The sequence below is a fragment of the Limulus polyphemus genome, unplaced genomic scaffold (assembly GCF_000517525.1).
Source record: "Limulus polyphemus unplaced genomic scaffold, Limulus_polyphemus-2.1.2 Scaffold1694, whole genome shotgun sequence".
NCBI classification, from domain to species: domain Eukaryota; kingdom Metazoa; phylum Arthropoda; class Merostomata; order Xiphosura; family Limulidae; genus Limulus; species Limulus polyphemus.
The window spans coordinates 168,327-179,379 of record NW_013667304.1 but is presented as its reverse complement, the minus strand read 5'-3'; the positions used below and the strand labels follow the sequence as shown (position 1 = coordinate 179,379).

Below are 11,053 nucleotides of genomic sequence, written 5' to 3'. Positions count from 1 at the left end.
TAACACAAAAAAACTTGAAAAAAAAGATGTTGCAAAAGTCTTCACCTCCGCTCAGCTTTTACCATCATTGATTTACCTATGTCACTATCCTGCTAAAGTAAATACAAATGGCTCCGTACAACTCTATCAAATACCAAAGTATATTATAGAGCCATGTGAAAAAATACTTTAGGTCATATAGAACCATCAGTGTTGATTTAAGCAGATTATTTTGAAGGTTAAAATGTGGCTCACATTGAGAATAATGGGAGAAGATTGTTCAGAAGCACATATCTGGAGAAGGCTACAAATCAATTTTAAATTTGCCATTAAGTAATGTAAAATCAATTGGAAATAATTCAATAGTGTGTCACACTACCTCAACCTTGCCAAGATCAGGTCGTTCTAAGAAAGTAACAAAATCATCAAAGAAGTGACTGTCAACCCAATAGTGATACTGAAGGATCTGCAGACTTCAACAGCAGCAACTAGATTACTGTACACACCTCAACAATATCACGTACCTTACACAAAAAGGCTTGTATGGTAGGGTGGCAAGAAGGAAACCACTACTGACGAAGATGCATCTTAGATTGTGAATGGACTATATCCGTAAACATTTCAGTAACCCTACAACAATGTGGCAGAAAGTTCTATGGTCAGATGAGACCAAAATAGAACTTTTTGGGTTAAATGACAAATGGTATGTATGGCAGAAACCCAACACTGCTCATGACCTGGCAAATACAGTCCTAACTGTCAAGCATGGTGGTGGGTCTATAATGCTGTGGGAATGTTTTCTGCAGCTGGCACAAGAGAACTTGTATGCATTCAAGGAATTGTGGACAGTGCAAAATATACACTGATTTGGAGGTAAACCTGAAGTCAGCTGAAAAACTAAAACTCAGTCGAAGGTTTACATTTCAACAAGACAATGATCCCAAACACAGATCAAAGGCAACCCAAGAATGGTTTCAGAGAAACAAAATTAAAGTCCTTGACTGGCCAAGCCAAAGCCCAGACCTAAATCCATTCAAATCTGTGGAGAGGCTTGAAAATTGCTGTGCATCGAAGACATCCTTCCAAGAACTGTGGGATATATGCAAGCAGGAGTGGATAGAAATATCTCCAGCATACTGTGCAAAGCTTGTGGAGGGTTATCCAAAATAACTCAGCTGTCATTGCTGCCAGAGGAGCTTCAACCAAATATTAATTGCATAATCATGTGTTTCAAGATTATTTTTTTAGGTTATATCACTAAAGTGAGTAACAATGCACCTTTTGCTCTCTTTAATCATTAAAAACTGATCTGAGATTAATATAATAAATATGTTTGGCCATTTGAGCATGTCTTTTGCAAGAAAATAACTAAAACTTATTACCAATTTCAGTGGAACTTTGGCTGTTTGATTGGGGCCTGGCTAATGGTGATGACAAATTATGTAAAATTCTACCCACAGTATTTGAATTAAGTTCCAGGTGAAGAGCATACCTGTTCTGGATGTAGTGTGGTTCCCCACTAAGGTTCCAATCTTCTATTGATCTATGAAGATGCTTTCTGTATGGATAATGCCCTTACTGGCCCATCCACCTTATCAATTTGGAATTCTAAGTGTTTGAGAGGAGGTAAGTATGTTTTGGAAGATAACATTTTCTTAAATCGAAAATGTATTTCTAATAATACTTATCTCCTGTTTGTTTTTGTTTTTTTGTCTTTTTAAGGTTCATTTCATCTTCCGTCACAAAAATCCTAATAATGGCACTGTTGAAGAAAAACATTGGAAGAAATCTTCTTCAGTCTCCAATCTTGATGTTATATTCAAAGACAAAAAACCTCATCTTTTTACATTAAGTACGTGATTTTGTAATTGCCAGATTGATACATGATGATAAATAAAGAATAACTTTGATTAGTTTCATTATTTGGTAGATATAATTGTTAATTAATTTGTGGATATCTGTATTTTATTTCCGATTTGGTTTGAAAGAACTTGTAAATGTATTTCACTGCACTATTACAGAATTGTAAATTTTGTTTTGTTCTCTATAGAGATAACACCTGATAACCAATTTGAAGTTCTTGTTGACAAGAAGTCTATTCAAAAAGGCAGTTTACTAGAAGACATGGAGTAAGTACATTGATTAATTAATTAATTAGTCATCTATAAGTTCTTGTGCTTTTTTTTTCTCCTTTGTGCTTTAGTACTTTGTGCTGTATAAGCATTTTCCATCTAATTCAAAGCAGTTTAGTATTTTTAATTTATTTATACACCCATGAAAACAATAGGATGACATCAAGCTTGGCTCCAATTTGAAAATAACTGCTAAATAGTTTACAAAGAGCCAACACAAAAGTATTTTTGTGTTTCTGAGCTCCTGTAACATATTTTAAAGTAAAAGCTGTGATTTAAAGTGTTCTGAGAGTGTTTCTTCAAAGATTAATTCATTATTGAATATTGTATCCTTTATATATATGTGACTGTGATTAATTGGTGTTTCAACATAGACATTCACCACACATACAAAGCTGATTTCTTAAATCATTCTGATTGTATTCAAAACCTGTTAGGTTGGTGCAAAAGTGGAATTTCTTGAACTTGGCATTTACTCTACACATTACTTTTCTATATATTAAGTAAGGATTGATCAAGTTAGTTTTAGAATATATATATTTATGAACTGTGCTGTGTATTTTCAAAATACGCAAGTGAAGCTTATATGCTAAAAATGTTTAATATTCATTTTCACATTAGTGATAATATAGTGCATGTGATTGTTGTTTATTATACAGAAAATGCATTTGCATTTAAACCCATAAATTTTTGTGTGTTCTGCCGGAATTATTTTTATGATTTCCTAGTAATTATCACTATACCTTAAAAGTTTTCTGGTCTATTTATAAAAGGTAGCCAAAGAGACAGAAATGTTATTGGATGCTTTCACCATCTTAAAGGTAAATTGGGATTTTTGGCCAGGTGCTGATAGCATCCACTCAGGTTTAAGGAGTTAAAGATAAACTTTCTAGGGGTGGGTGTTAAGAACTATAGCATCAAAATATCAAACTTTTTTCAACACAGATACCTCAAGGTAGCTATAAGATATGCTGTATATAGTGGTGAAAATTAAATTATTAGAGAAAATCAGGTTTAGTTTCTGTAAAACATTAGCATTAAAATCAGATTTTAATCTTAGATTTTTATTTATTTTTCAGTCCTCCTGTCAATCCACTAGCTGAAATTGATGACCCCAGTGATACAAAACCTGAGGACTGGGATGAACGAGAAAAGTAATTGTTCACATTATTTAGATGATATGTTAATATTTATTTTATTAAATGTTTTATTATCTCATGAAGTAAACAAAATTTAAGGTATTGTTTTGTGTAAAATTCTCTAAAATGCCTTTTTCTTGTACATGTTCTTTGTTTCTCATAATCATTATAAACTAAATTCTGTTGCACGAGTTATCTACCTTACAGAATCAATGATATAACTTGTTGATGTAAGTGATTCAAGTTGAAAATTCATTGCTACAAATATAATGACAAGGAATTGAGCCCTTTGAGTGATGTGATTTTTCATTTAATTATAGGATTCCTGATCCTAATGCTGAGAAACCTGATGATTGGTATGTTGATATTCTAAACTTTGTGTTTACTTGTAGTAAAAATGTCTCTCTAAAATAAAATCTTGTCTCCTTACAGTATACTTACAAACATGTACTATTATATAATATATGAAAAAATTTAAAATTCGCATACATGAGTCAACTACAGAAGTTTTCATATAACTGATTTGTATATATCATAACTGATTCATGAAAGCTATTTTAAGGTTGCTCATATCGATTACCAGTCAAAGCAAGTATTTTGAAACCCGAGCATTTTTTAACTTGTTGTAAGGTGACAGAAATTCAAATCAATTAAATAAGTAAGGCATTGTATAGAGAGCAACAGAAATTAAATTTGCATAAATAAGCTTGACACATGAGCAGTGGTTTGCAATTCTATTGAGATTGTGTAGTATACATAATCTTATTAAAGCAATGGGAAATAAAATTATATTTAGTTATTCATTATTCCAAAAAGTAGTATTTTAGGAGGATAGTGAGTATGTTTTTTTTTCTTTTGTTTGTTTGTATATTTGAAATGAAATGAAGGAGATTACAATTTTGAGAAATCTCAAAACATAAAAGAGAAAAATAGTGTTATTAACTATAAACATAACAATGTAAATGTTGCTTTCTAATGTGTTTCAAAGAAAGAATTTTTGCTGTATAGTTATTAATGATTCATTCTAATGAAACCACATACAAGTTAGCCAAAAATAAGTCAGAAAATAAAATATTAAGTATTTGGATAACTCCATCTTGAGTTCAGTTTTCAAACATAAGAAAGCTTTCTTTGAATTTACTATACTTGTTTGGAATTACTGAATTTGACACTACATTGTGAAATTATAACAGACAGTAGAACTCTAAAAACATTTATTTTTTGAAAATTAGTTCATAACCTTATTTTTTCTATTTACAGTATTGATGAAATTTTAAATTGAACAGTGTATGTGCAAGGGGTGAGATATGTAATAAAGATAAGAACACGGGCTGTGGTCAAACTGGTTCTATTTCTTTGGGTTTTTGTTTTATGAAACATACAAAAGATGAAATCTAAATATTTAGTTAAATCATCAGTGAAATTTCATAAAGACAGAGATCTGAAAACAATATAGACATTACAAACATAAATTTGATTCTTTATGTTAAGGTAATATGCTCCAAATGACAAAGTATTTTGCACTAGAATAGCATGTTTTTACAGAAGTCTGAGTGTCTTTCACTTACACTTGGACCCTCTATAATGTACTAATGTAAAAGTTTACTGTATCAACACTAAAGTATATGAAATAATGATTAAAATATTGGGACTTGAAATGGGAGATTTTTAGGATGATGGTCAAAAGATTAAGATTTAATTATGCTTGTCACACACAATTTCTTATAGTAAACACTGAAACATGCTGTTATGAGATAAGACAATATATTTACTTGATCCATGCCTTAAAGATGATTGCTCCAATACCAGAGAGAAATGGTAATAATATGGAAAGTATTAAGCTGAACAATAACAGTAATTGTTATTATAAAACTTGTTGACAAGAAAGATAGAAAATGAATATCTAAGAACTCATGTATTCATTATGCTTATAAATACCCAGCTTGGGCATGGGTGCAAAACTTATCTCAAATATAAACCATACTGATGCACCATGGTAAGAATTATTGAATAAACATTAAGTAAAACAACAGTGGTGAAACACTTGATTGATTTACAAATTAATTTTTTATTAGATAATAGTATTTGTTTGAAGGGAATAGATTATCAAAACACTTTGTATCAAATATTTTAGGGATGAAGATGTCCTAAGATTGATTCCTGATCCCAATGCTAGAAAGCCTAAAGGATGGTTAGATGAAGAGCCAGAATTTATTCCAGATCCCAATGCTAGGAAGCCTGCTGATTGGTATGTGTTTGTGTCAGTACTTTTTGTTTAGCTTGAACGTTAATAAACCTTTCCAAACATGTGAATTCAGTAATAACCTGTTTTATATTGTTAATTTAAATGTTGTTTTCATAGTTATTGATAAATCGATTTTGAATTACTCTTACTATATGAGTCTATCATAAAAAGAAAGATCTCAAGTATGCTTAGTAAAGTCACCAGTTGTCATTTTAGTTTCTCAAAAATCTTATATTTTTTATTTTATCCATTGGTCATAATGGTCAGGTTTATATTTTGGATATATTGTAAGATATATGTAGTTAAAATTTTTAAAAGTAAGTGGAAGTGTATTATTTTCAATATATAATAAAACCCCAACTTACCATTTAGAGCAGAAAAGTTATGACTTTGGATTTAAATATTATATGGCAAGTCTCTTTAAGAGTACTCTAAAAGATTTGGATTTTGGCCAAAAAGCTTTTAATATTTTTACTGCATAAATGTATAATAGAAAGATACAAGAAGTATCAACTTGTATCCAATAAAAGTAAAGAAGATATTAGCTCTTTATTTAACATAAACTCTCTCAATACATGCTCAGTCAATTTCACTGATCATATGACCTCTTTATACTCATTTAAAATCTTCATAGATTTGATGCTACTAACTTTTAATATAGTGTGTATATCTTTGCGAAATTTAGCAGACTTTAAGTAAACATTACAAGTCTTTTGTACACAAAAAAAATCAGATTTTTTAATGAAGTATTTTTACTAAAGATTTTTTGTGAATATATCGAGTATTTCAATACTTTGTTTTGAATAGTCCATGTGCAAAGTGATTTTCATGTTCAGATTAAAAATACTTTTCTTCATCTCGAAAGTCTCAAATTTCATTTGTATAATCTCTAAAAGCTTCTAAATATATTTCAAATGTTTGTTTTCAGTAAAACTTTATATTTTATTTGTTATTTTCTCTACCCTAACTCTGTATAAAGTTGATAAATTTGACTGACCTTGTAACCACCAAAAAAAAGATCTAAATAAATCTAAATCACCCTCTTTTTCTTTCTAGAATGACTTCAAATTGTAACTTGAAACTACATTCTTTATCCTAAGTAGCTTTACACTCATAACTGTATACATCCATTTATAATTAAATGTTATTGTTTTATTGTCCTTTGAGTCATGTCTAACTACTATTCAGGCTATTATAAGTTGTAAATCACTTGGAGAACATGCAGCTCAAATTACGCTACCTACATGCTGCTCACATGCATGCCTCCTGAAACATTTTAATTATTATCTATTTTACGTAATTTATCCTTAACTAACCTAAAGGGATCCCTATTTTACATTTTAATTACTTTTATAAAAATAACTAAAGAATAAACATGATAAACAAGAACTAAAGTATTTACCTGTGTTGTTATTTTTTTTTGCTGTTGACTGTTAATTACACTTAACCCTACTTTTTTATAATAATCATAGTAATTCATAAAATAATTATTTAATTAAATATTGCACCAAAGAACATAGAATAATAACATGCAAAAAGCAGACAATTTCTTCTAACTATCATTAAACTCCTGATCACATTGCAAATAAGTGCCACTTGTGTTTTTTGTACTAAGAGCTAGGGGGTATTAAGATAGTATTTTGTTTTCCAGGGATAATGATATGGATGGAGAGTGGGAAGCACCCTTTATTAGTAAGTTTATTTGTTGTTTAATCTCAGTTGTTTAATATTGCCAGAATGTATTGTTGTTTCAGTACCTTTTAGGTACTGTTTACATCATCTACATATGTTTCTTGTCTTGTTGAAAATGCTTTTTTATAAACTACATGTATGTAATTTCATTATTCCTGCAAAAAACTTACTATTTAGGCTGGATGAAGGAATTAATCTTGAGATTACAAAATCAGGTGGGCCTGATGATGGTGGCATAGAGCATTACAAAAAAATTTCTTTTTAGAGCTATGCATTGTTTCTGGTACAACTAATTTTATTCTGCAAAACTTCAATATTGCTTTTAATATTTTACCTATGCACGAGTTCCATTTAATTTATTTACTTGGATTGTAATTTTGCATTAAGTAGAACATAAGTAATGAAATATTAAATATAAATACATTGGATATAAGGTTTATATATATGCAGTTTTATACTATTAGCAGTACCTGCAGTTGAGCTTACAAACATAAGATTATTTGTAGTATGCCTTAGTGCTAAAAGCCTAGAGTTAAAAATCCTTCATTTCTGTTGTTTTGAAACAAGGATGCCTGAAAGTCAATAAACTTTCTTTAAACGAGTTAATTCTTATGTTTAAGTTTCTATAAGTCTATTTCCTTTACAGTTAAGATTTTACTATTATTTCCAACATTAAATGATAAAATTTTAACTGTTATATATAAAGGAGGAGAATGATGACTAACCCTTGTGAAAGCTGCCTATTAAGCTTTGATGTATAAATGGATCAAGCTCAATTTACTTAAACCAACAATAAAAGAATTCATTATATTGCTGTTTTAGAATTATGTTTTAATTTAATATGTTGTTTTTTATAATGATATAACTAAGATATGATAGCTATTTAACTTAATTTAACTGACAATGTACATAGTATTCCATTGACAGTTGTTCTTGTTAAAACATTTTGTTCTGCATCATTCTGAATGAAGAAGGCTAAAGTTACAATTGAAAGCAGTTGTTTATTTTGACTACAAAGTGAAAGATGCAATATTAAATTAACTGTTTACACTAGGTTAAAGATTTGGCACTGGAAAAAGTTTTTTTTAATTTATCTTATTTTATTTAGAATACTGTCAGAAGACAATGTTTATTAATGTGAGAAAAACCAGGATGATAGCAAGATAACATTTCACGTTGAATAAGGAAAATGAATATGATAGCACATGAATAAATCACTGTTTACATATTGAAGAATATGGTGCAAAACATAAAAATCTCTTTAGATGACTGAGTGTAAGATGATACCTGAATAATTTCTACTGACTATTGATGAAAGATAAATATTAGTGGTTATTCTCAGTAAAGGATTTTTAAGGAGTTAGAAGTAGTTCTAAATGGAGGAGGATAAGAAATTAGTTTTAATGCTTCTGTTTATTGTGGATAAAAGGCATACTTTAAATAATCAAATCTCTTTACTTTGGATTAGAAATGAGAAGAAATATAGTACATGAGTATCTGCTTTGGATGAAAGTGAATGACAAGATGCCCAACATATATGGTCATTACTTTGGATAGATAACAGTACAAATAGTCTTTTTTTATATATGGAATTAAGAATTATGGAAACAGTTACTGCTTACTCATGATGAAGAATAATAAGATATCAAATATCGATAACTTTATAGGAAGGAAGATATAAATATAAGAAATAGTTACTGGTTGTTCTGTATGAAGGAAGGGAAGACAGTAACAGTAGTTGTGTGATATGATTTAAGGAACAATAAGATATTAAAATTAGTTATTAGTTTAGATAAATTGAGGAGGTATCTGACGTAGTCACTATTTTGTATGACGTGAGGACTAAAATTTGTAATTAATCAGTATTTATTCTGGATGAATTATGATAATATACTAAAATTATCTATAATTTTGAAAATGTAGTATGAGGTAGGAGTACTTACTACTTTTGAGTAAAATAGTACAAGGTATTAAATGAGTCACTTTTAACTGTAACTGAAAGATGAGATATAACCACTAGTCAGTATTTTGGACAAAGGATGAAATATTTGAATCAGTCAATAATTCAGATGAAAAGGACATTAGAAATGATCACTTCCCTGAATGAAGGATAAAGTATTACACAAACAAAGAATAAGATATTACAGAGGGGAGGGATTACTTGATAAAGAAGGATAAAATACTAGAAGTAGTGAATTTAATACAAAAAATATAAGATATTAGAAACAGTCACTTCTTTAAATCAACAATCCTGTTACGTCTTCGTTTGCTAATTAACTTTCCGTAACTTCGTTCCGACGAAACTTTAGCAACACAAGTCCTTACTTAATAAAATTGGTTTATTCTTTCTGAATATAACTTCACGATACACTTGATTTCAACGTTCGTGCTAAAACAAACGCTATAATGAACGTTAACTTCAACAATACTTTCTCACTGCAGATCAATTACTCACTACCTACACACACATTGTCCCGTCACGTTGTGAACGTCTTATTTTATTTATATACCAGAAAAACATATATCTAGTAAATGCTAGGGAATTCACAAAGGAACAAGATACTTCTAGAAAATAGGTGGCGTGACAATAGTCACGTGACCTCGCTGACGCAACAGTATGATTGTGTGCATCATAAGTTTACTTAGCTGAATAAATATGGGTTGTATTAGCCTGTAGTATAATTAGATGGCGAGTCAATTCAGGTTGACCCCCAGCTACTTTTTCAACGTCTTACAACAGCTGTAACTAGATCGGAAGAAGACATGTCACACATATTTGGATATGAACTTTGTAGTATTCCATCTGCACTGTTTTATCCATCAGGTTTTCTAAGGCAACCACAAAAACCAGCATTAGCTGATGCGATTTGGGTTTTAGGAGACTGTGGAAGACAAGAGTTTATTACCGAGAATGTTCAACATGTGTTAGATGGAGGATTTCAACATGTGTTAGATGGAGGATCATTATTACAGCGCATGCCATGGCAACAAGGCACAGATTTTGCAGATATGTGTAATGTGTACGTAGATTATAAATCTAAAAAGTATGTGGATCCAGTAATTGTGTTTGATAGCTACCAGTAAGGACCATCAACAGAGGATGTAGTCCATATGCGGCGAACGCATGGAGTTTTCGGTTCGAATGTTAAATTCAAAGACAATACATCATTCAAAGGAAAAAAAGAACACTTCTTAACGAACTATGAAAACAAACAACGTTTTATTTACATGCTCGGGCGTCGACTTGAAAATAGGGGATGGAAAGTTGTATATGCTGAAGACGATGCAGACCTTTAAATAGTCAAGACTGCAGTTTCATGTGCAGAAACTAATGAAACAATGGTGATCGGTGAAGACACGGATCTTCTCATATTGCTATGCTATCACGCTAATACTCAGAACTGTAATATCTTTTTCAAGTCAGAAGGGAAACAGACTACGTACAAAGCGGTGAGAATTTGGGACATTCGACAAATGAAGATGACACTTGGAGCAAACACTTGTCGCTATATGCCGTTCGTTCATGCTTTGATGGGTTGCGACACAACATCTCGCATTTATGGGATTGGAAAAGGGGCAGCACTTAAAAAACTAGGATATGACCAATATTTAAGGGAGAGTGCAGAAGTGTTTTGCAATCAGGGTAAAACAAGAGATGAAATACAAAAAGCCGGAGAACAAGCACTTATATGTCTGTATGGCAGAGTTCCAATTGAGGGATTGGATTTATTGCACTTCAGACATTTTGCACGAAAAGTAGTTTCAATCACAACACACGTACAGGTACATACACTTCCTCCTACATCCGCAGCCGCAAAATACCACAATATAACGCAACTGTAAAGCGAATTGTGACACTAAACGTT

General features: G+C 30.8%; 1 protein-coding gene across 1 annotated transcript; it reads left to right on the top strand.

The window, feature by feature from the left end:
• The first annotated feature begins 617 nt into the window (after positions 1 to 617).
• Positions 618 to 10,271, top strand: LOC106464579 (calnexin-like). Its single transcript, XM_013924731.1, has 8 exons — positions 618 to 719; positions 1,702 to 1,831; positions 2,030 to 2,108; positions 3,191 to 3,265; positions 3,571 to 3,606; positions 5,385 to 5,498; positions 7,147 to 7,187; positions 10,012 to 10,271. Exons 1-8 carry the CDS (start codon positions 618 to 620, stop codon positions 10,269 to 10,271), a joined length of 837 nt encoding a protein of 278 aa, XP_013780185.1.
• The last annotated feature ends 782 nt before the right edge of the window (positions 10,272 to 11,053 follow it).

Coding starts and splice junctions, on each gene's coding strand:
- LOC106464579 (XM_013924731.1), top strand. CDS start 618: ATGTGGCAGAAAGTTCTATGGTCAGATGAGACCAAAATAGAACTTTTT. Junction 3,266..3,570: donor GACTGGGATGAACGAGAAAA/GTAATTGTTCAC, acceptor ATTTAATTATAG/GATTCCTGATCCTAATGCTG. Junction 7,188..10,011: donor GTGGGAAGCACCCTTTATTA/GTAAGTTTATTT, acceptor TTTATCCATCAG/GTTTTCTAAGGCAACCACAA.